Source organism: Panthera pardus, unplaced genomic scaffold (genome assembly GCF_024362965.1).
Source record: "Panthera pardus isolate Hobbes unplaced genomic scaffold, ASM2436296v1 HiC_scaffold_21, whole genome shotgun sequence".
NCBI classification, from domain to species: Eukaryota; Metazoa; Chordata; class Mammalia; order Carnivora; family Felidae; genus Panthera; species Panthera pardus.
The window spans coordinates 4,002,878-4,026,929 of NW_026526777.1; the positions used below are offsets into that span (position 1 = coordinate 4,002,878).

The 24,052-nt window shown below is 57.5% G+C and overlaps 2 protein-coding genes across 3 annotated transcripts in view; both read left to right on the forward strand.

The window, feature by feature from the left end:
- Window positions 1–16,286, forward strand: part of CADM3 (cell adhesion molecule 3) — a 29,552-nt gene extending 13,266 nt beyond the window's left edge. Inside the window, exons 2-10 of one of the 2 annotated variants that reach the window (XM_053908894.1) lie at window positions 4,519–4,620; window positions 6,666–6,806; window positions 7,300–7,452; window positions 8,113–8,250; window positions 8,564–8,734; window positions 10,870–10,960; window positions 11,357–11,526; window positions 13,959–14,084; window positions 15,887–16,286. In XM_053908894.1, the coding sequence (XP_053764869.1) occupies window positions 4,519–4,620; window positions 6,666–6,806; window positions 7,300–7,452; window positions 8,113–8,250; window positions 8,564–8,734; window positions 10,870–10,960; window positions 11,357–11,526; window positions 13,959–14,084; window positions 15,887–16,005 (1,211 nt within the window). In that variant the 3' untranslated portion in view covers window positions 16,006–16,286. The remainder of the gene's footprint in view (window positions 1–4,518; window positions 4,621–6,665; window positions 6,807–7,299; window positions 7,453–8,112; window positions 8,251–8,563; window positions 8,735–10,869; window positions 10,961–11,356; window positions 11,527–13,958; window positions 14,085–15,886) is intronic. The other variant, XM_053908895.1, reaches the window with a different exon arrangement.
- Window positions 16,287–20,303: 4,017 nt separating this feature from the next.
- Window positions 20,304–21,351, forward strand: ACKR1 (atypical chemokine receptor 1 (Duffy blood group)). The gene is given in 4 exon segments (XM_019433205.2): window positions 20,304–20,363; window positions 20,365–20,551; window positions 20,554–21,201; window positions 21,204–21,351. Coding segments are annotated over 4 exon segments (1,002 nt in total). The 5' UTR covers window positions 20,304–20,318; the 3' UTR covers window positions 21,326–21,351.
- Window positions 21,352–24,052: the final 2,701 nt, after the last annotated feature.

Here is a 24,052-nt window from a genome sequence, read left to right on the forward strand (position 1 = left end):
AATACCACGAGTCCTAAAGATACTGGAACGCTTGGGTAAATAAACCAAGAATTAAGGAACCCCCAAGGCAACTGAGGGCAAACAAGACACTCTTTTTGTCTTCAGCCCAGACATCAGACTGCTAGGAAAACGTGAGGGGATTCCGTTAGCTTTAACTAAACACATCTGCTGCTGGGTTAACTGAGAAGTCCCCCGTTGTAAGGCTCTTAGGGGTGAATGAAGGATCCCCCAGAGGTATAGATGAAGACACGTGAAGAAACCCGATTAACAATGACATTCAGTGGGCACAAATCATCCTATCACCACACAAGCGTCCGTGCCCATCTCGCTACACTTATTCTGCTCGATCGCAGGCGAGCAGTGTGAATACTGCTTAGGTGACCCGCCCCTGGCCAGCGATGGCAGAAAGGAACCTTGACCCCATAACTCCTGCACCACCAGGACCACACACGCGAAATGCACGCTTCTGCAGAGGGCGGTGGTGCAGCAAAGCTGTGCAGAGAGTCTGGGCTTTGCAGTCGGAGGGGTCTAAGGTGGACAGCCATCCCATCCCCACGCTCTCCGGCTCCATCATATGGACGAGTTACTGAACTTTTCGAGTCTTAGTCAACTCATCCTTCACATGTGCATAATAACACCTGTTAAAAGGGTTGTTCTGGATAATGAATATAGAGCCCTAACTTGGATCTTGAAACACACAAGGTGATCAGTAAATATCGATTCGCACCAGAGCACAACATTAAAGTTTTCTAGGGCTTCAGCCTCTGGATGATCCACCCTCTTCCTTGTCCTGTTTCTTCCTATCCTGTTTGGTTTTTCTGTTTCCTCTCCACTGGCAGATGCTGAGCCTAGTTCTTACAATAGAAGATGCCAATCACCTCTGATTCATTTAGTAACGATGTATTTATTAAGCACCTTCTATGTGCAGCATGCTGCATTAGGGGCAGTTCTGAGCGCAGAGACGAACGGATGTCAACCCTACCTGCAGAATCTTTATCACTTAAGAGGGAAGCCAAACTTGGAGCACAACACAGAGTGATGCATAATTTAAGACGAGTACATAAAGTGTTGTAAGTCAGAGGAACCAGAAAGTGTTTCCATCTGGGACAATCAGGGAAGACTTCTCAAAGGAGATGCCACACAGAGTAGGTTTTAAGCACGGGAAGAGCTTAACGCAAGGAAGGGTGGGGAGCATTAGCAGCAGGGCTATGGCAAGAAAGGAATGTAGGCAGGAAAGCCAAGGGTTTCTAGAAAGACCTCAGAATGGCATCATGTCTGGGATACGGGTGGGGTAAAGGAAAGACAAAGCTGAAGGGCATGGTCACATCAGACTGTCCAGGATCTTGAAGGCCAGGCTAACACATCTGGATGCGACCTGCAGACAACGGGAAGGCTTGTAAGCAGGAAAACAATAAGGCACATTTGGCTGGAATTCTCCTCACTGCTTTTCCCTGCGAGGAGCCTGGGCGCCCCTCACTGGTGGCTCTGCGGTCCAGGGTCTGCATTTCCTTCCAATGACCCTGCCTGAGCAGAACGTTCGCAAATTCCACTGCAAAGGCCATGCCACCCTTTCAGAGCGCTCCAGAGTTCTGCCTTCCAGTCGGGAGTCCATTGGAGGAATTTATGCTGATGTCATAAATGGCCGGCACAGTCTGAACCCAGAGGCCCAAGACTTGCGCAGCCCAGGTCGTAACTTCTGCCAGTGACCCATGTTTCTGTTAATAGCATTGCAATCGCTCGTCCACCGCCGGGAGAGTGGCCATTCAGAATTTATCATTACAGGTGTACAATCTTATAAACCCAGTGAGAAAACTTTCAGGCATACCACCCGATAGGTTTCAAGAGGAGACGTGAGATCATAAGTCCCTTTCAGAATTAGAGGGAGAAATATCATCCCAGCAGGGAAAGAAAAGAAAAAAGAAAAAAGAAAAGAAAAGAAAAGACAAAACACCTAAAACAGCTCTCTCTTCATCAAGTTCTTAAAACACGCTACAAACCAGACTGGAGTGAATTCCACGGACATCTGGATGATAGATGCCATTTATCGGAGACTATTCCTTTTAGTGATCAGTCCCCTCACCTGAACAATGGAGTCTGCTCTGAATGCCCCACCTGACCACTTCAGGTGTTCATCCTATACAGGGGAGAAGATGCCGGCAAAATGTAGGAGGAGGGGAGAGATGAGAAAAATATATGCAGGGAGAAAAGCAACTGAGGAGAAGGCAGCCAGAGAGTACAGACGAAAGAAGGAATGCGGAGTGGGGACTGAGTCCACACTGTGGGCAGCCCCTCCTCTGCCTGAGGGGGAACAGCGGAGCACAGCCCCAGGAGTGACAGATGAGCCACCAGGCCAGAGCCCATCGAAGGCGCTGAGAGGCCTAAGGTCACTAAGAGCTGAAGACACAAAGGTGAATAAGGTCGGTGGGTCGGTGGGTCGGGCCCCAGCTGTTAACCAGCTGGAAGTTTAGACCAGGTTTAGCCTGATAGGTAAACAAGTGACGGCAACACAATGGGTGGAAATGCCACACGAAGAAAAGAGAGCTGTTGAAAAGGCTTTGAGAGCCCCAAGGGAGGCAGAGCATTCTTGAGGGGTGTGCTGATCCAGTCCCCGGATCCCTCAAGACCTCCTCTCTACGAAGCGATTCTGTCGAGTTGCCTGGGCCTCAGGGTTGTTTTGACATTAAATGAACTCGGGGCTGAAGACCCATCCTGCAGACTGAAGGTCCTGTGCCAAAGTAGGAGATGCCTATGCGCCCCCCGCCCCCCCCCCCCCCCCCCCCCCCGCCGCCCCTGCCACCGTTCACGTGCGCAGAGGCCTGGCTAGCGCTTCCTTTGTGCCCAGAGAACCGGTCCTGGGGGGCTGAGCACTGAGCGCTCCCCGGCTTCTCCCAATCCACTCCACCATCCCAAGCTTTAGTGCAGCCAGTCTGGCTCTCCACCGTGTGTCCACGCGCCCCCAAACACGCAACCTGGAAAATAAAGAGGCAACACTCACCAGCGTCAGGGTGCCTGCAGCCTCGATGTCCACGCAAGGCGGCGGAGTCGCTGCTGCTTCTCAGGGCCCCTGAGCGGCCACCTCTCCTTCGGGCACCCTCAGCCTTCTAGCCTCTCTTCACCAGCACTTCGCGCGCCCCCTTTGCTGCCTGCTTCTCGCTAAGGGTCCCCGGTTTCCTGTCTTCTGTACTTCCCCCTCCCAATCCTGAACGCTTCCCCTGCTGGAGGAGAGTCTTTTCTCAAATCTCCTGGAGGATGTGTGTGGCGGTGGGGGAGGCCGGCGGTGACCCTCTGAAGCTCTCTCTCGGGGTCCTAGCCCAGTTTCTCCCCCTAGCCTCCCCTTCCCTCCCCTCCCCTCCCCTCCTCCTCCTCCCGCCCCAGTCCCTTCTCCCCTTTCCTTCGGACCTCGCAGTTCCCCACCTCGTCCTGTCCCCTTTCTTCAGGCCTCTTTCTCGGGCTGGGCCCCCACCCCCGCCCCGCATCCCCGGGCTGCGGTGCCCCGTCTGGTGGCCGGGCGCCCGCGCCGCCCGAGAAGTTCCCGCGACTCCCGGCCCGGGACGCGCCGCCGCTCCCGACTCTGCTCGGCAGCCGATGACGTCACCGCGCTTTGCGTCCCTGATTGGCTGCTTGTGGCTTGTGGCGGGAGACTCGGGCCGGTTCGCGTGGCGGGTTCCTTTGTCCCTCCGCCTCTTCAGGCGGCGCCGGGGACGCAGGCCCCGCGGGCTCTGTGCAGCGCTCGTGCGGCGGGTCCAAGGGCCGCCGGCCGGGAAGAGAGGCGGTGACTCGGGCCCTGGGGTTTGTGCCGGGGCGGGCAGGGAGCAGGGTCCGGGAGACCCAGCGGGCAGGGGGCGGGGCGGGAGGAACACCGCGAGGGGCGCCCCTGATACCGCAGGTGGCGGCCTCCAGCCCAGCGCGGCCCCGTCTGCACTGGGAGGGGCCTCAGCTGGAAAGTAACCGAGCTTTGGGCTTGGGATCCGGCATTTCATTTCCAGTCTGCGTCCTTCGGCTCGTGTGACCTTGGGCAAATCACTGCCCTCTGCGTCCGCGCTGCGTTACAGGAATGATAAGACCAGCGGGTGTGTTTCACAGGTTTATTAAAAGGATGAAGGGTGAAAGTATTTCCTGATTATTAAACCTGCTGTTATTTTAGTACATGACATGGTGTAGCAGAAAGAATCCTGGCTAAGGAAGGAACAGACTTTCATTTGCTGGCATGGCCCTCACCGAGTGACTTTTCACCGCTGTAGGCTCCATTGCCCTCACCTGCAGAGTGGGAGAACCGGACCAGAGGATCTTTCAGATCTCCTTGGGCTCTGACATTATATGGCTGACTGGTGACCCTTAGCACCCTCCTTGCAAGTGCCCCGCCTCCCGGAGGAAGACCTCACTGGCTTCCTCAGAAGGGATCCCGGGAGAGCCCGCTTTCCAGAGGGGCCTGTCCTCTCCCCGCCCCCAGCAACCAAAGTGTCCCGAGGGCAGCAGCCAGTATGTAGGGCTCATCCTTGATGGAGATTCTCTCCCCAGGCTACTGGCAGGAGCAGGATTTGGAGCTGGGAACTCTGGCTCCACTCGGCGAGGCAATCAGCTCCACAGTCTGGAGCAGCCCTGACCTGCTGGCCAGTCAAGGTGAGAATCCAGGCCCCTCGTGACGATGTCCCTCGGTTCCCCCCACCACATCCTCACATCATCTCCCACTCATGCTGCCTCTGCCCTCTGTCCCCACTCCCCTCATTACGGCACAGCGCCTTCTCCCCTCCATCTGACATTTTAGCTCTAGTTCCACACCACCGACCCCTCTCGCGCCTACGCCTCTTCCCTGACTCCAGTACAGAGACCTCTGCATCTCTACACCTTTTTCCAGAAATAAAATGACGCCAGGAGGCGTGTATTACTCAGGACAAACAGGTTCTGGAAGACACAACTGAGGTAGAATTCTTCAAAGGGACCCAGGGAGAACAGGATTACACGTCAACACTTGGTATATGGCTGGCAGTAAATGAAAGGTCTCCCAGCCCTTTTCGTTCAGATATTTCAGGGATAAATCACGTCCCAGTTTACTCCGCCAGCTCCGTCTCTGGCTCACTAATCTTAAAAATCGTAGTTTTAAGATTCAAGTTAGGTGGTTACCGGAGGAGCATTCCAACGGAAAGGCCACCTGCACTGAGAGAGTCAGACCGAGTTCCAGTCCCACCTGGAATCACTGATTCTAGAACGATCGTAGGCAATCACCCCACCTCCATTGCCTCATTGTCTACATCCGTAAAATGAGGGAATCGGATTCCGTGATCCCGTAAGATCCCCCTCAGTCCCGCTATGATTCCAAACACGAAAACCAGCGGCCAGACTTTGTGCTCCCGTGTGTAGACAGCCCCCCCTGGAGCAGGATTCCTGTTGTCAACCCCAGCACAGGCCACCTGGACTCCTCAGGGGCCCCTTCTCTGCGAGGAGCATTCATTATGCATTTCTTGGAAATGGAGCTCCGGTAGCCAAAAAAGAAAGGAATACCAGACAGGGCAGGGGTAAGGTCAGCGCCGTAGGGAACATGGGGATTGTTTAAAATTACTCAGTTAGGGATTGGAGAAAGTAAGTCTCTTGGCCTCCTAGTCAGAGAAGAATGGTGCTGGTTCACTAGGTGAGTGCCACAGAGGAGATGCTACAGAGGCTTGGGAATCAGAGCTGGAAGGCGTTGTTTATTTTAGTTCTGTGGGGGTCACTGCCATGGGGGGTCACAGAAAGTCCCGGAGACGAGGGAATCGACCCTGGGAGCAGAATCCACGCCGAGGGAAATACGGAACCACGGTGGGTGGAGGAGGAAGCGAGTGTCACGCGGGAAGGGGGCCCGGCTAAGCCAACTGGAAGGCACATTTGGGAGTCAAATGGCCCATCCATCCGATACCTTATTCGTCCTTTCTGTTGTTGTTTAATTTGACTAGAGAGGGGTGAGAAAGCGTTGCCATCGCACGGAAGGGAAAATCTTAATCCTTTACTCTTTAAAATAACACGGGGTGGGGGGTGATTCGGGTTTGTGTGTTGAGAGGCGGGTTGTCCTGATCCTGGAAGAAATGTGAGTTACCGATGCAAGGAAGCTACCGTGGGAGGAGTGGCAAAGTCTGTGCCAAAATGTTTCGGTTCTTCTGTTTTGTCGAATCTTTCTTGTTACTTCTTGCACAGTTTTCTCAGCTCCCTCTTATGTCAACGAATGGGGGACCCGAGGCTGGCTTGGCCCCTCCTCACTTTTAGTTTCGGGGTTATTCGTCCCAAGCGCCTCTCCTGTCCTCGCTCTCACCTGCAGCCGGAGGCAGGAAGGGAGAGCCTGGAAGGCAGGTGCGTGTGCGTGCTTTCAAAGTGCCGTCTCTCAGGAAAGAGACGCGCACAGTGCTATGTGTAGATTTGGGCGCCTCTATTCCTCTAAATGCCGTGGCCCTGTCCGTTCACTCAGCAAACATCCGACAGGTGACTGTTTCTCTGTGGATTGCAAGCAAGAGGAAATAAGGTCTGTCTCCCCTTCCCCGCCACCTCTGTTCCTTCCCCCCCGCCCCAAAACGACGCCTTCAGAGAACGCAGACGCCTGGGCCTTGGACGGTCTGGGTTAGAGGAGGTGGTACTTTGGCCCAGAAGTGGGTGGCGGGGCAGGGCTTCCCCACGAGGCTAACCCTCTGGTGCTCCTGCAGATAGCCAGCCCTGGACGTCCGATGAGACAGTGGTGGCTGGTGGCACCGTCGTGCTCAAGTGCCAAGTAAAGGATCATGAGGACTCATCCCTGCAGTGGTCTAACCCGGCCCAGCAGACTCTCTACTTTGGGGAGAAGAGAGGTAGTGTCCCAAGTTTCCTGTCTCCGGGGAAGGCGGGGTGGGGGAGGAGGGGGGGGGAGGGGTACTGTGGGCTGGGGCAGGTGCACCTGCGGTCCGGAGGCTGAGCACCAGGAAAGCACACTGGGCTCTTCAACTGACTCCAGAGAAATCTCGGCGTCCCAGCTCTGACCTGAGCCGTGCACGGTCCTACAGGGTCCCGGCGTGCCTACACCCCAGAGGAGCCCTAAGATTTAGCCTGTGTCAGTGTTGCCCCCACGGACTTGACGAGGAAGCCCACAAGATCCAAGTCTACTGTTCTGAGCGTCCCTGAGGCCGCTGTCCCCGGCGGCTCAGCAAAGTGGCTGGGACAAAAAGGCGGCTCCGTCTCTGGAGCCGTGTCCCCTGCCCTCGACCACACTAGACCCCTTCTCCCCGAGACGCTAGCCTGGGACTGGGAGGTGAGCATGACAGGTGCCGGTGAAAGCCCCGCCCCCCTTTCTGCCAATTTCCCCAGCCCTTCGTGACAATCGGATCCAGCTGGTCAGATCTACTCCGCACGAGCTCAGCATCAGCATCAGCAACGTGGCGCTGGCGGATGAGGGCGAGTACACCTGCTCCATCTTTACCATGCCCGTGAGGACCGCCAAGTCCCTCGTCACCGTGCTCGGTGAGGCTCCCCACCCCAGGGGCTCCGCAGCACGCTGCCTGGCAAACCCAGCTCCTAGGTGAGCCCCTGAGGCAGCCAGGGGCCAGGCCAGGTCTCCAAGCATCGGGGAGAAGTTCAGTCCGTGCTTCCTTTGCCACGGAAGGAAATGCAAAGCGCTCTGGGTTCTATCTAACCCTTTTTCCTCTACTTACTGTTTGCTCTGGGGGAAACCCCTTACCCTCTCTGAGCCTGAATCTCCTAACCTACGACAGACAGATGCTAACATCCATTCCACGTGCCTCCCAAGACCGGAGGAGGGAAACAGGGGAAGTGCTTGCTGCGCGTGACTATAATGTCCAAGTAACCGCAGCTGCTTACGTGCTCTTCTCCGGGTCCTATATTTCCATCTCCTTCTCTCCCCCCTGGAGCTTCCCACCAATTCTTTAGCCACCCAGCCGCGCGGTGGAGTGTCAGGTCACGCATCGGACCTTCCCTACTGGTCCTTAGGGAGGAGGTCAAAGACAAAGATGATTTCTCTAGTCTTCTACCCACTCTAAACCAAAGCAGGACCCAGGTATCCTGACCCTCAGAGAGGCCATCTCTGCAGGGAGAGCTGAGGTCACCTGAGGGGGCCTCTCCTTCCTATCTTGGCCATCCCCCCCCCCTCCCGCTCCATGGCAGGAATCCCGCAGAAGCCCATAATCTCTGGCTATAAGTCATCATTACGGGAAAAAGAAACAACCACCCTAAACTGTCAGTCTTCTGGAAGCAAGCCTGCAGCCCAGCTGACCTGGAGGAAAGGTGACCAAGAGCTCCATGGTAAGACCCCCCTGCTTTGGGGTTCAGGAGGAGGTGGCCGGGTGGGGGAGGAAGAGAGGCGGGCGTGTCTCCGTGTCTGTGTATGTGCACGTCCTCAGAAGGAGAAGGACAGATATTCCGTGCACACTCGTGTGTGTGTGTGTGTGTGTGTGTTAGGGCTACGTTCTCCCTGTGTGTCCATAACCATTTCACAACTCTCTAAGTGTGTCTAAGTTGAGACTCACCATCCGTACGTCTGCCGTGGGGCCCACACTGTATCTGTGCGTTAGGGCTCACTCTGCGTGCGCGTGTGCGTGTCTGTTCTGCACTCCAGGGGAACCAACCCGCGTCCAGGAGGATCCCAACGGTAAAACCTTCACCGTGAGCAGCTCAGTGACCTTCCAGGTTTCCCGGGACGATGACGGGGCCGACATCGTATGCTCTGTGAACCATGAATCTCTAAAGGGGGCTGACAGATCCACCTCTCAGCGCATCGAGGTTCTATGTATGTTGTGGGCTTGTGGGTGGAGCGGGGTCAGGTGTGAGCTGGGGGCGGGGAAAGGAAAGTGAGGTGGGCACAGGTAAGTGAGGAGGTGACAGCACGAGGTGACAGCACGAGGCCAAGGGCGGGCAAGCTGTCCCGTAAAGGGCCCAAGAGCAAACATGTTAGGCTCTGGGGGCCGCGCGGTCTTAACTAATTCACTCTGCCGTTGCTGCAGGAAAACAGCCGTAAATGGTATGTAAACAAATTAGCGTGGGTGTGTTCCAATAAAACTTTATTTACAAAAACACGGAGCTGGCAGGATTTGGCCCAAAGGGCAAGTTTGCCAAGCCCCGATCTAGGCCAGGCGTATGCAGCCAGATTGTAAACTGTGGTGTACGTGTGACAAGTCAGGAGTCAGAAGATGCAGGTTCTAGTCTGCCCTCCCCCACTTACAGGTCATGGGGGTTGAGGAAATAGCCTTACCCCATTGAGCTTGACTCTTTATTTGTAACATGAGAAAATGAACATGGCGGTCACTGAGGCCCCTTCTGAGACCAACATACTGTGATTTCCCAGATTTTCCTGGCGGTCCTTCCCGTCTGCCCCAGCTGTGGTGTTCTTGGGATTCACAGTCACTACCCTGAGCCTTTCCAAGGGTCCCCGTCTCTCTGTGGAATCTGCCTTGAGTACGGACGGGGCACATCCACCCTCACCTCAGGAGATTTGGAACTTTTCCGAGTGGGAGGAACTAAGATGAAAGAAAGTACAAAAGCAGAAGATAGTTACTCTTGTCCTAGGCATTTCTTGTCCTAACTTATCTAGAGGCGGGCCATTTTCCTAAAATAATCCCAGTGCTTCATCTTTTTTATGGAAGATCCAGGACCGACATCGGTGCTCTTCAAACTAATTGCTAGACCCATTGCTGAAGCCCATTGCTGAACGTGAGGCAGGTTTGGGGTGACGTCACTTCCGTTGGGCAGACTCGCAAGCTGGAGGCAGCTGGCCCGGATCCCAGCTGTGGTGCCACCAGTGACTAGCTGTGTGTCTTTCACCAAAGCTCGCCACCTCTCAGTGGCTTTTCCCCTTACTTCACGGAATTAACGTGAGGATCGAGGGGAAAATATATGAAAGAACTTTGTGAACTTCTATATCGCTGTAAGGTGCCTCTCTGCTCATTAGTTATGAGCGTGGGGACCCCTGGCCTTGGGGTCGTTTCCCCCAGGCCCTGGTCTCTGTCCAGGGCTCCGAGGGCCCTCCCCTGTCTGAACCCCAAAGACTTCTCTATTAGGTAGCAGACCATCTGGCCTCTAGGCCCAACTGCGATCAGCAGTCAGTCAACAAATGCTATACCCCAGGCACTGTGCTAGACTTTTCTGTGGTTGTGGGACCCTGGAACCCCCATTCTCTCATCTGGCCTGATTCTTTTTGTCCTGTTTGATCTGATGGAAACACGTCCATTAACTGGGTGTTAAGATTGGCTCTGTCCTCAGGGGAAGCTTGGCCTCTTTATCTGTTGTTCTAAACCAGCATCTGGTTGCATTGTTCTGTGAGGCCATCTGGACCTAGCATGCTAGCAGCCCGATGGTGCCAGTGGCAGATGCCATTATTCCGTCACAGAGCCCATCTATATCGTGTCAGTGCCTTTTTGCAGCCAAAATATGACCCCTGTCTCTTGTTGTTGCAAAGCTCTTCCTTCACTTTTGGGCTGACCACTAAAAATGATGCTCTGTGTGCAAGTGTCACTCCCGGCTTAAACTCCCGTGCAGAGCAGAGAGGATTGAGCGATTGTGAGCTCAATAAATGATCAAGTTCAAGTTCACTGGTTCTGTCAGAAATGTGGATTACGTCCCATTTATGTGCTGGGCACAGGTGCACCCGTGAACCCTCCTCAGCTCCCTGTTAGGATGCCCCTTCGGGTCCCACCAAGCACAGACCTTCAGAAATCCTACCTCTATGAGTTTGCAGTGCGAATCTCACACACGTTCAGTAGCGACAGTGGACTTGGCTTGCAAGAGGCAAAGGGCGGAGGCCCCGTCCCTGGTCCCGTAGGCGCCTGAGGGGTAAAGCCTGTAATACACGGCTTGGTGACGGTGACATGGCGGCCCTCTCCTGGACGCTGGGACAGTTTTGCCCTGACATCACTTCCTTCTCCACAGACACACCAACGGCGAAGATTAGGCCAGACCCTCCGCATCCCCGCGAGGGCCAGAAGCTGTTGCTTCACTGTGAGGGTCGCGGAAATCCCGTGTAAGAAGATCCACTTTCTTCCTGCCCCTGCCACCCCTCTGTACCTCAGACTGTGATCTGCCCTTAGAGCGTCCCCGTCTCCCTCCTACCGTTGCTCCCCTGTCCAGCACCATCCATCCTCTGACTGTTTCTCTTACAAAGCAGCAGAAAAGGTCACCCCCTGGCTGTCCCCGAGGTCCCCAGGGGCACCAAGCCACAGTCAGACACAAGTTAGAAAATCTCCTTCATCCTCAAATCGAACCCTCCCTCCGAGCAGCTCGTGTCTGTGGCTCCTGTAACTCCTTGAGCCTTCGTCAAACTGTCCTTGACTTCCTTTGCCCAGTTATTGTTTTTGTTCCCCTTCTGTCCCCCCGGCCTGCTCTCCCCCTAACACGTGTGATTTCTCTGCCTCCACAGCCCCCAGCAGTACCTGTGGGAGAAGGAAGGCAGTGTGCCCCCGCTAAAGATGACCCAGGAGAGTGCCCTGATCTTCCCCTTCCTCAACAAGAGCGACAGCGGGACCTACGGCTGCACGGCCACCAGCAACATGGGCAGCTACAAGGCCTACTACACGCTCAACGTGAACGGTGAGCCCCCCTCCGTCCACCCCGCACTCTGCCTCTCCATCTCCTGAGAGCGCCCCTCGCCATGCACGGGGCCAAGTGAGTGGACAGGAGCCCGCCATGGGAGGGCCTGGGCCTCGGCCTCTGGGTCCACTCTGGAATGTGTAATACGGGACGATCAACACAATAGTGGGCTCTGGTCTGCCTCTGGTTAGCACTGGCGGCCCACATGATGCCGTCATTGCACCCCTGCACTCCCCCTCCCCGCACCCCTACACCCACTCTGGCAGAGGCCCCAGAGTCTCTCCGGGGCAGCTGTGGGGGTTTCCCTGTCCAGTGGGCTGCCTCTCCCGTGACCAGGATGGGAGGCGTGCCGCTGCACTCCTTCCTGCCTTCCTTGGCCACAGCAGAGTGGGTCGAGGCAGAACACAGAGATCTGCTTGTACTCGGCTGAGGCACAGGGCATTTCCTCTGACGCCCTGTCTTCCCGAGACGCTAGTGACGCTTCTTCTCTGAAGTTCTCCCCGAAGGTGTGACCACAAAACCCAGCTTCAGGAGGAGTGACAGGCTAGCATGGAGGTCCCTTTACTGGAGAGTTGGCAGAAGTCTGGAAGAACCCGATGGCAGTGGGGTCCCGCCAGAAAACCTCACAAGCCTTTCCTGAGAATAGGGGAGATCCGCTGTCGGGGGAACAGCAGGGACTCCCTTATTGGAAATGCCCGTTAAATCAGCGAGGTGATGGCAGTTGAGGCTCCCATAGATAAGAGACCTGAGACCTTGGGACGAGGATGTTTGTGTAGATGGGGTGATTCTGGCTCCACGGGCAGACCTCAGCATGTGGGAGCTGCCTCCGCACGACAGAGCTCTTGTAGGATGCCAGCAGCAAGGCTGAGGTCCAGTGTTGGCCCCCAGAGCTCCCGCGGCCAACTCTGATGGCACTGGCAGTGAGAGAAAGTTCTGGCGCCCCTGTGGTTGGTCTCCTGCCGGTCCCACCCCCACCAGCGGTCGGTCTGACATGACTGCTTCGGTGCTGACACCTGGTGGTAGGAGGGGGTCCTGCATTTTCCTCCAGGAGGATCCTAAGCAGTCCTGACGCCACCAGCCTGGAAGGAAGAAATGGAGTTCTACCTAGAGACAGGGATCCGTAACTGATGGCCGTGGGAAGCTGTGTTTTTCTAAGAGATTTCCACTTCCATAGCCCCTGGAACAATGATCCAGGATTATTTTTTTTTTTAATGTGGACCGTATCACCTACTGCTTGGGAGAAAGACGGGGGTAACCTCCCTCCTTTTCTTCCGCTTTAACACCCTCACACCCACCCCATCATGTCATGAATTCCCAAGGCCCATCCTCTCCCTCCCTCCCAAGCAGAGCAGAAAAAAAACACCAAAAAACCAGAGCGTAAATGTGTTCTTTTCAAATTAGGCGTAGACAGGCAAGGAACCAAAAAGCTGCCCAGTCAAGCCTAAGGAGACAGGGTAGGAAAGACAAAATATATAAGGAGTCAGTGAGGCCTCAAGACTCCAGCAGAGTCTGTGGGAAAACAGTGGCTCTCCCATGGGTGGAGGAGTTATATCTACGGCTAATGCAATTTTGGACACATCCAGCCTATGCCCTGGGCCTGGGCGCCGTCTCCTCAGATATTTGGGACTTGGACTAAGCTGGTGCTGTCCTTGGCATGCCTGTGGCCCAGGCTGTGCTCTGAGGATCTGTCCCCTGTAAATGCTGCAGTGGAGGGCGGTTTCTCTAATCTGATGGCGGAGACATGGGCCACCGTGGGAGGAAAGCACCGGGGCCATCCATGAAGGAAGTCTCTTTGCCTTTCCCATAAGCCTCTGGATGCTGGGATGTCCCAGATCTCCCAGATGAGACACGCTGCAGGACTGGGATGTAGCTGGAACCCTGAACTTCTCCCTCTGCAAAGAGGGAGCACTGGTTATTACACAGCATCGCCTTCTGTAAGGTGCTGCCAGAGTTCCCAATTCTTGGCTTTGTCCACCAGACAGACCTCCTCGATCTGGTCTCAGGGCAATAGGTGAACAGACTGGGAAGCCCCCCGACAGAAGCCAGGTCTGGACATCAAGCAGGCAGGAGGGAAAGAGGGCATGATGACAGGGAAGGAATACTCTGATACCCGCTGAAAGTCGAAGCAAGAGAGAGAACAAGAAATGATGGAAATCTTAAAGCTACTTGGACCAAAGCTTCGGTGCCACGGACACAATTTAAAGGGTTGAGTGTGAGCAGATTCATCAGCTTATTCGTGAAGACATAATCTGTTTTATAATTACTGCGTTCCAGACAAGGGTACAAAATAAGGCTTATCCCCTCTGCCGTGTGACGCGCTCCATTCTCCTGATGTCGGCCCGCGTCCTGTGCTGTGTACGATACCCATGGCCGGAGATGCTCTAAGACAAGGGCTCTTCCCAGGTCTGACTGTGTGCGTCCCCTCCCTGCAGACCCCAGCCCAGTGCCCTCGTCGTCCAGCACCTACCACGCCATCATTGGTGGGATCGTGGCTTTCATCGTCTTCCTGCTTCTCATCCTGCTTATCTTCCTGGGCCACTACTTGATCCGGCACAAAGGTCAGAGGCAGCAGGGGGCTGGGGGGCAGGTGGGGAGGCAGCCGGGGGGCTGGGGGCAGGCCTTTGGAGACTCAGTGGCCCCTTGGAGTGTGAGAGGAAGAAAGGAGGCAGCCAGCCCTGCGATGACTGAGCGCCACGAACCCCGCAGTAGAGCCCGATCCCTCGGTGATCTTCCCACTCAGCCAGCTGCTGCTCCCACGCCGCTCTGCCTCCAGGGTCTCCTGCTTGAAGGCAGAGACCAGCCCGAACTGCCTCTCTGTCCCATCCTGTCCTGCACTTTCTTGCCTTCTCATCTACCTGTCCTCTGATTCCCTGGCCCTTTGTCCCCACACCATCTCTTCCCGCCTCCCCTTATCCGTGCCCGCAGACCCTCCTCTCAGGCGCTCCCCGCTGCAACTGCTTTAGCCAGCAGCCCAGTGCTTGGGCGGACCCGGATCTCGGCTGCCTGCTGAGGGGTTGAGCTGCAGTTTCCCTGTCCCCATCTAGGGTGTGTGTGTGCACACACGTGTCCTCACAGGTACACACATACACATGCACATATACACATACAGGTACACATTCCACATGCAGGTGCACACACACATATACACACAGGTACACACATACACATGCACACAGGATGTGCACACATACATGCTTATGCACACATGTGCGCGCGCGCACATGCGCACACACACACATGCGCACATACACATACAGGTACACGTTCCACATGAAGGTGCACACACACATATACACAGGTACACACATACACATGCACACAGGATGTGCACACATACATGATTGTGCACACATGCAGACACACACATACAGGTACACGTTCCACATGCAGATGCACGCACACACATACACACAGGTACACACACACATGCACACAGGATGTGCACATATACATGATTATGCACACATGTGCAGACACATGCACACATACACATACAGGTACGCATTCCACATGCAGGTACACACACGCATATACACACAGGTACACACATACACATGCACACAGGATGTGCACACATACATGATTGTGCACACATGCAGACACACACATACAGGTACACGTTCCACATGCTGGTGCACACACACACATATACACACAGGTACACACACATGCACACAGGATGTGCACACATACATGATTATGCACACATGCAGACACACACATACAGGTACACGTTCCACATGCAGGTGCACACACACATGCACACAGGATGTGCACACATACATGCTTATGCACACATGTGCATACACACACATGCACACATACACATACAGGTACATATTCCACACGCAGGTGCACACACATGCACACATACACACAGGTACACAATACACATGCGGGTGCACACACACACATGTACACATACACATACACAGGCACGCACGTGTACATACATGCATACTCATATACACAGGTGCATGCACGCTTGAGCACACATGTGCAGACAGGCATGCACATGCATACACGCATACACACGTGCACACATATACTCGCGTGCACACGCATGCATGCAGGCACACATACACACGCACCTATACACACACGTACTCACATGCGCGCACACGCATGTGTACATACGTACACGTACATGCACTAACACGCACGCTTTTTTGCCTGTATTATAAATGAGATTCTAATTAAGGTTAGCATTCGTTAATTCGTGGGGGCGTGGTCAGGTGATGGATGTTGACAGCAAGATGCAAACTGGGTCGGGCGGGGAAGAAGGCTCTAGGAGCAGGTGCGGTGGGTGGGCGAGGCCGGGGCAGGGGGCTTCAGAGGTGTGGAAACTGCCTCTCCCCAGGAACCTACCTGACACACGAGGCCAAAGGCTCGGATGACGCCCCAGATGCAGACACAGCCATCATCAACGCAGAAGGCGGGCAGTCGGGCGGGGATGACAAGAAGGAGTATTTCATCTAGAGGCGCCCAGCCACCTCCTACGCCCCCAGGGGCCCCGCGGGGACTGCCGGGGCCACCGCCAACCTGGACTTGTACAGAGCGACCCCAGGGCCGCCCCTCCCGCTTGCTCCCCGGCCCCCCCACCCCCCTGTACAGAATGTCTGCTTTGGGTGCGGTTTTGTACTCGGTTTGGAATGGGGAGGGAGGAGGGCGGGGGGGAGGGAGGGTTGCCCTCAGCCCTTTCCGTGGCTTCTCTGCGTTTGGGTTATTATTATTTTTATAACAATCCCAAATCAAATCCGTCTCCAGGCTGGAGGGGCAGGGGCCCCGGGGTGAGGAAAGCTAAAGCCCCTGGAGTGTTAGGAGGAGGGCGAAGGCGCAGGGGTCAGGACAGGGCTCTGAGCCGGGCTGGTGGGGGGGCGGGTGCCCTCTCCAGCCCCGCGTCCTCCACCTGGCTTTCTCCGGGGAGGGGATGGGGAGGTGGTGGGCGGAAGCCGCAGGGGCCCTCCCTCTGCTGGCCGGCCGCACACCTCGAGCTGGGGACAGGGAAGCAGGCGCCGCCCCCCGTCGTCACCCCCCTCCCCCACCACCGTCACCCCCCTCCCCCACCACCGCGGGAGAGGGGCGAGCGGGGGGGTCCCGAGGAGGCGTGACCTGCAGGTGGCAGGCAGCCAGGCAGGGACCCGGGGCCTCGACACGGGGAGGATGCAGGCCCCCGCGAGGAGGCGTGGGTCCTGGCAGAGGACCTCGCAGAGGCAGAGGAAGGATCGCAGAGATGGCGGTGGACCCCTGGGCCCCCTCCACGGCCAGGGAAGCCGGGCCCCTCGGGGGCGGCGCAGAGGAAGGCTGTCCCCTCCCGGCTCCGGCAGCTGTGGGAGCGGCGCTGCTCCGGGCCCCTCGCTCTGACCCGAGCCCCGAGCCCCGACTGTCGCTCGGCAACCACTCCTCCATGGCATCGCTCGGCAACCACTCCTCCCCGTCTTGTGCCGCCTGCACCCCTTCCCGTTCCCTCAGCAGCCAGGCAGACATAACAACAAAAATACTAAAAGGAGCTTCACTGCACTGAGCTGTTTCCTGCCCAGACGAGGGGAGTAATGTGAACTCTGCGGGTGTGTGGTTGTCGTGTCTGTGCTTGTGTCTGTGTGTGCACGTGTGTGTGTGTGTGTGTGTGTGGTGCGCGCGCGCATGTGAAAGAAAGAGAGAGGGCCCCGGGGCAGGTGGGCAGGTGGGAGGCGGCAGGACGCGCGAAGGAAGGGCTTCGGGGGCAGGGGAGCCCTGGTCGGGCTGTGTCCCTCGCCTGGGCTGCCGCTGCACCCCCGCACGTCCCAGGCCACCCTCGGCGCCCGCCCGTCGCGGAGAGAACAGTCCCAGAATGTGTTTTGCTCAGCTGTCCGTCTCGTCTCTCCCTCAGACACAGAGCATCCAAACCCTGCCTCGATTTCCCTTCTCAGAGCCATGGAGTCAGTGCCACAGCCTCTGCTATGCAGCCCGCAGGCCTGTCCCCGGCACTGACCCTGGAATGACCACGGTCACTTCTCTCCCCGCCCCGTGCGTAGTCGCTACCCTGCTCAGCGGGCGCTGGGGCTGAAGCCCGTCTCCTTCCCATCTCCACCCCTGCCTTCGATTTTCTGTCTTCCTCTGTTGCCGTGGAGATGAGGTTGCTCGCCCTCCCTGTCCTGCTGGGGGCGCCCTGCCTCAGAGCCAGAGCCCCTTGGCCCCGCTCCCCGCTCCAGCACGTCCTCCCTGAGGCCTGCCCACACCCCCCTCAGTTCAGGTAACGCCCTCGCGAATCTTCCAGCCGCTGGTCAGGGCCCTCGGGCACCACAGCCACCCCCGCCTGAGCCAGGGCGCCCCCGACCTCACAGCAGCAAGGCGGCCCGGTGCCCCAGGCCCGTGGGCTCCCCGTCTCCCAGCACCCGCTTTTGGGAAAATGACCTTTCCTCTTTGAGCTGAACCACTCTGTCCATATTACACAGAAGCCATATTTGTACGGGGGGGCGGGGGGAGGGGCCGTCGTGCTGTGTGTGTCTGTCTGTGGGGTGGGGGGACGGGAGCAGGGAGGGGATCGTGTATCTTTATAATCTTTCTAACTCTCCTGTGCTGATCTCAGAGGGGCCACCCTCAATATATCTGGATTATCCGTGTCGTCCGGCTGCCTCCTTCTTCCTGCCCTTGCCCCCGTGGGGATATGTGCGTGTAAGGGCTTCTGCCGGTGTCCCCTGCACCTGCCGGGCCGCTCGCCCGAGGGCGTCTCTGATGGAAACAACAGAACTCTCCAAGGGAGAGAAGGGTGTTCACCCCCCTTGGGCTGGGTCCGTGCCTTCCAGAGTGTGCGGGGTGGGGCCCTGGACTGCTCCCCGCTGCCCTCTGCCCGGCGGTGCTGGAGGAGATGGAATCGGAGGCACCGTCAACCCCACTGCAGGGGAGACCCCCCTCGGAGGCACCGTCAACCCCACTGCAGGAGAGACCCCCCTCGGAGGCACCGTCAACCCCACTGCAGGGGAGACCCCCCCCAGCCCCCGCCAGAGCCACTGTCCAACCCGCTCACGTTGAACCTGAACTGAGCTGGCACCCTGGGGGGAACGGGGACCATCTGTGTGAGGGACCCCCCCCCGTGTGTCTTTGCTTCCCCCCTCTGGCTGCACGCACCCCAATATAGATGAGAAAGAGCTACCCGGTGAAACCGAGTAAAAACATCCCATGCTTTCTTGGAATGAAATAGTGTCACCTAACGGGCCCCTATCTCATCCTTCTGACTCCGATGCTCCGTGACTCCCCCCTCCCAACGTCCGGGCCCTCTCCCCACCCAAGAGAGAGTAAAATGCAGGGGTGGGGAACGAAAGAGCAGAGACCGTGAGAAGCGGCGGAGGGGAAGGGGCCGCGGAAGAACAGAGGCGTTGGCTCAGGGGGACGCGTCCGCGGGGCGAATGCTTTCCCTCTGCCGGCCCGAGAGCCGTCGAAGCCCCCAGCCCTGTGAGGAACTTCACATTTGGTAGGACGCCAGCCCCGTGTAGCAGCTCCAGAGGCGTTCCGGCCCCCGACAGAAGTATGGACAGAGATTACCCCATAGGCAGCATTTTAAAATCTGCTGTCCCATCCTCCGCCAGGGGCTGCTCTGACTCGTCACACTGTGTGTGGTGCTTGCATGGCGAATGCATTCACCACGCCCACCGGTGGCCAGACAGACACCCCGTCACTCCCCGAAGCAGCTTCATTGTGCAGCCTGGGCAACTGCCCCCCGGCCCTTCCCCTACTCACACCGGACCGGCCAGACGCCTGCCTGACGCCCAGCCCTCAGATCCGCGCGCATGGCACACAGCACGCAGCCACCCACACAGACAGGTGCACGGGCCCCTCAGGCCGCGAACGCCCCCAGGATCCAACCCCAGGCCCCACTGACACCGCCCCCCCCCCCCAAACATGTCGCCTGGATCCAGTTCAAGGGGATGGAGAAGCAGCGAGAGTCATCGACTGTCCTTTCCCTCCACTTTCCCAGCACGCCTCTTATCGCTGTTTTGCGCGTAACCCCTGGCCCTCTCTTCCTTCCTTGTGCGTGAAGGATCCGTCCTGGCTGGAAAGCCCCCTGGCTTCTCAGCCTCCCTTTCCACCTGTGGGAAAATACCCGCTATCTGGTCGCCACCTTTTTCCTTTCCCGAGTGCAGGTCCCACTGGCGGAATCCAGCCTCAAAACAGGAAGTCCTGGGCTGGTGCCCCCCGCGGGCCTGAGGCCGAGACAGGCAATGGGCGTGGGGCAAAGGCTTCCTGACTTTCCCGCTCCCCCCCGCCGCCTGGCCCACGGCCCCTGCCCAGAACTGATGGCCTTCATTAGTCCCTGGCACTTATCTTGGAGCCACAGTCACCGACAGGACGTCCCCGGCCCTTGCCTCTGCCTGCTCTGAGCTCAGCGGCACCATGGGGAACTGTCTGCAGCACCGGGTGAGTGTGGGGCCGGGCCCGCGGCCCCCCACCTCTTGGCCCGTGGTCTTTCTGTCTGCCCCTCGGTGGTCTTCATACGCTTTCCTTCTCTCCTCATCTCTCGCCCTCCCTCTTCTTCCTTTTTCTCCCTCTCACTCTGGTCTCCTGGCCCCCCCTCCCCACCATCATCGTCCTCACTTCCAGCCGGAGGTCGCCGGGCGCCCCGGCCCCTGACATCGTCCGACTCTTACGGTGCTCTCCGGTCCCTCCCCTGCCCCTCCCTCCCAGGCTCCGGGGCTCCTGTGCCGGCCTCTCCCACTGTCCCCCTGCTTCCACTCCACCTGTCCCCCTCTCCCTGCCCTCATTCCCCCGGACTCTTCAGTGGGGTAAGCCGATGATCTGATTGTCCCCTTTTGGGGATGCCCTCCAGGTGGCGGGATGAGGATGCTACAAAGTTCACCTTGGAGAGAAGATATTTGGGATGAGTTTAATGACTCCTATGACATGAACTACAACTACAGCATTGTGGAAGCCGCCGCCCCCTGCCGCTCCTGCCCCCTGCTCGACGACTCCTCTCTGCCCTTCTTCGTCCTCGCCAGCGTCCTGGGCATCCTTGCGGGGGGAGCCGTGCTCTTTGCGCTTCTCAGGCCTCTCTCCATTGGCGGGTCTGCCCTGAGCGGCCGGTCCTCGTACAGCTGGCCGTGGGCAGCACCCTCTTCAGTATCGTGGTGCCCATCCTGGCCCCGGGCCTCAACGGGATCCAGAGCACGGCCCTGTGCCGCCTGGCACACTTGTTCTGGTACGGCTCAGCCTTTGCCCAGGCTCTGCTGATTGGGTGCCACGCCTGCCTGGGCCCCAAACTGGATGTGGGCCACGTCGCGGGCATCACCCTGTGGCTCACTGTGGGACTCTGGGGAGCGGCTCTTCTCCTGGGGCTGCCCGTCACGCTGGCCAGTGACACTTCCCGTGGACTCTGCTCCCTGAGCTTCAACAAGAGCCCCAGGTTTCTGCCGCTTTTGCACGTGGTGGCCAGCTTTACCGCCTTCACCTTGTTGCCACTGGGCTTGTTAGGTACCAAGGCGCTGACGAAAGCGTGGGGCAGGTGGCCAGGTCCCTGCGTTAGTGTCCTGTGGGTCTGGTTTGTTTTCTGGTGGCCTCACGGGCTGGCTCTGGGGTTGGACTTCCTTGTGAGGTCCAAGTCCTTGGTACTGTCGACGTGTCTGGCCCAGCAGGCTCTGGACCTGCTCCTGCACCTGGCAGAGGCCCTGGCGATACTCCACTGTGTGGCCACGCCCCTGCTCCTGGCCTGTTCTACCACCAGACCACCCGCACGCCCCTGCCCTCCCTGCCTCTCTCGGCAAGACGGCCTTCTCATCTGGACCCCCCGGGAGGCAAGTCCCAGCTCCCTTCGCACCTGTCAACCTGAATTAAAGTCTACGCTACTGTTACCGAGCTGCTGGTTTCTCGTTTTATCCGGGGACGCAGAGGAGAGGAAGGAGAATGGAGAGGGAGAGGGAGAGAGGGAGGGATTTCACACCAGACTTCCCGGCCAGCGTCTGTTTCTCTAGCTGGCCTGGGGAGAAAGTGTACAAACACCCTCAGGGCGCACAGATGTTCTCTCTAGAGGCTACCGCTATCTCAAAGGCAAGGAGAAGAGGCACCAGAGAATGAGGGGAGCCGCTGCCCCTGAAAAACTCGAAGAGATGGCTTAGCAGATGAGGAAGGAAGAGAAACTGTTGCGGAAAAGCAGGGATAGAGACCATGGGCCCCAGAGAGAGAAAAACAGAGAAGAGTGAAAACGAGCCAAGAACGGGACTCCCCACCCTGGCTGGCTCGTCCCGCCTTCCTCTCTGCCTTCTATCCGACACCTGTTGGCTTTGCTTAGAGATCAGGGTGGTGGGCAAGGAGGAGAGAAGCATCCTGGGGGACCTCACTTAGTCCGGGAACATTCATTCGAGAGAATTCCCAAAGCCACTTCCCAGGAATCATCTCTCTGAAGTTTATTTCTCGGCAGGACCCTAATCCCCGTGCGTGCGCGCGCATGCATGTGTGTGTGTGTGTGTGTGTGCTCACGTGGGTGTGCATCTGTCTCTATCTGTAGGGACCCATCCATGCTGGGTGCAGGCATGAGATACGACTCGTCCGCGTGCGGCTCGCCTGCCCGTCAGTGTCCGCACCACACACACCTGTGTGCCAGCTCTGACCTCTCTGAGACCCTTCCTTCCACTTTGTCCCCTTCTCCGTCCTGGTTTTCAGGACGTGGAATCAGGATTTATGACTCAGTCCTTGCCCAAATGAGTTTTCTTTCCCCCGGCTTCTGTGCTGAGTCTTTTCTGTGTGGGATGCGTAGCGGGAACGAAACATCAAGAAGTCCAGAAGGTTGAGACACTTCAAAGGGAGGGGCCTGATCTGACTCATCTTCTGCTTAGAATCCCCCAAATTTCCCTTTCAAACCCCGGCTCCTGAAATGAACCTTTCTCGCCCCACAAATCTTTCCCTCCACCTTCTACATCACACCCCGCTGCCCTGGGAGCCTCTCCCCCAGATACCACCCCCCCCCCCCCCCCGCCACTCCCTGGCTGCATGATCCTGACCCTGGGGGCTTTTTCCTCCAAGTTTGGGCCATGGTCGGAAGGCCACTGGATAAGCAGAAGAACAACTTCTGCCACCAACAAATTCACCCTCTACCCAAGATGCCACACACAAAAACGAGTTTCTCCCTCCAAGCCAATTCAAAGCTGGGGAAACTTGAGAGGGTACCTTCCCCACCTGTCTGAATCCGGGTACCGCCTCTCCGCTTCCTAAAGATGCAGGCTAACCCGGTTTTCCCCTACACCGTTTCTGCTGGACTCTCCGGGCTCGGAGATAAATAGGAGAGTGCAGGAGAGGAGCAGGCGGGAGCTAGAACAGCCCAGGCAGGCGGCAGACAGGCTCCGGAATTTTCCTGGTGGGTGCGTGACAAAGCCTCGAAATCCGCCCGCCCCCCACCCCACAACCTCCTGTCTCCTAGCAACCCCCAGGATAGCTGCGGATTGGTACATCCTAAATGGAAAGGCGGGACTTAGGGCCGGTGGAGCCGCGGGAGGCCCGTTCTGAGACAGAAAGGAGAGAGGAGAAAAATGCAGGAAAACCAGAGAATTTACAAACCTAAATTATAATAAGGCCTCCAACCACCGGTCGTGAAGACGTCACAGGCTTTTCTCTCTTACCCCCTTTGAAGCGGCTCCTGGGGACCCGCCAGCCCTGCCTTCTCCCCATCTTCCTGGACATCACCCAGCCCCTCGCGGGGCCCTGGATGCCAGGCTGACCTAGTTGAGAGGCAGGGGAGGGTGTTTGCCTTCGCTGAGCCTTCCAGGGTAATCTGATGCACGTGGAGGCTGTCTTTAAGCCCCCGGGGCTGTGCCCTCCAGCCCCGGCCGGGCCTCTAGACAGAAACCGCTCCCGCTGGGTCTGGCTGGAGAGAAACCCAGACAGGCCCCCCCTATCACATCTCTCACCAAGCAAAGGCGGAGGCAGAAGCCGGTGGCTGATAAGAGGTCTGGGAGGTTGGAGCGGCCTCCCCACACTTATCTCCGGCCCATCCCACCCCAGTCCCTCTGGGCGGCCCTTCCGGTACCGTGTACTGCCCTGGGATACGCCTTCCGTGAGCCTGATCCTGACCTTGGCCATTTCTTCAAGGCTCTCCTGGAGTCCTGCCACCCCAGGCCATTGGACCCACCTCATGCTGCCAACCGCCCCCAAACTGGTCTGAATGTGGCATCTTTTCAGCGACCCCTCAAGCATCCAGATCCTGTTTCCTTAGAACCCTTCAGAATTTAATCTTAGGGTTGGCAGGAACATGAGCTGTGTATGAGTTACTGGGCCCCTGGGCTAAAGGAACAATCCTCTCAGAAATACGAGAGCAGGAGGCAAGCTCTGGGAGCAGGCCAGGCCCTGGGGAGGATCCCTCCGCACTGCCTCAGGAAAGAACACTGAGGAACACTGAGGCCCACGGTTCATACATTCCGGGCTGGGGCCCCTCCCAGAAGATGCAGGAAACAGATACCTGACCTCACACCCTTTTTCCCAACCCCGAACCCCACAGCCCCATCATCATCATCGCCTTCCCCCAGGGGCGGCCCTCGGAGGAATTCTGATGGAAGACTTCCCTGGG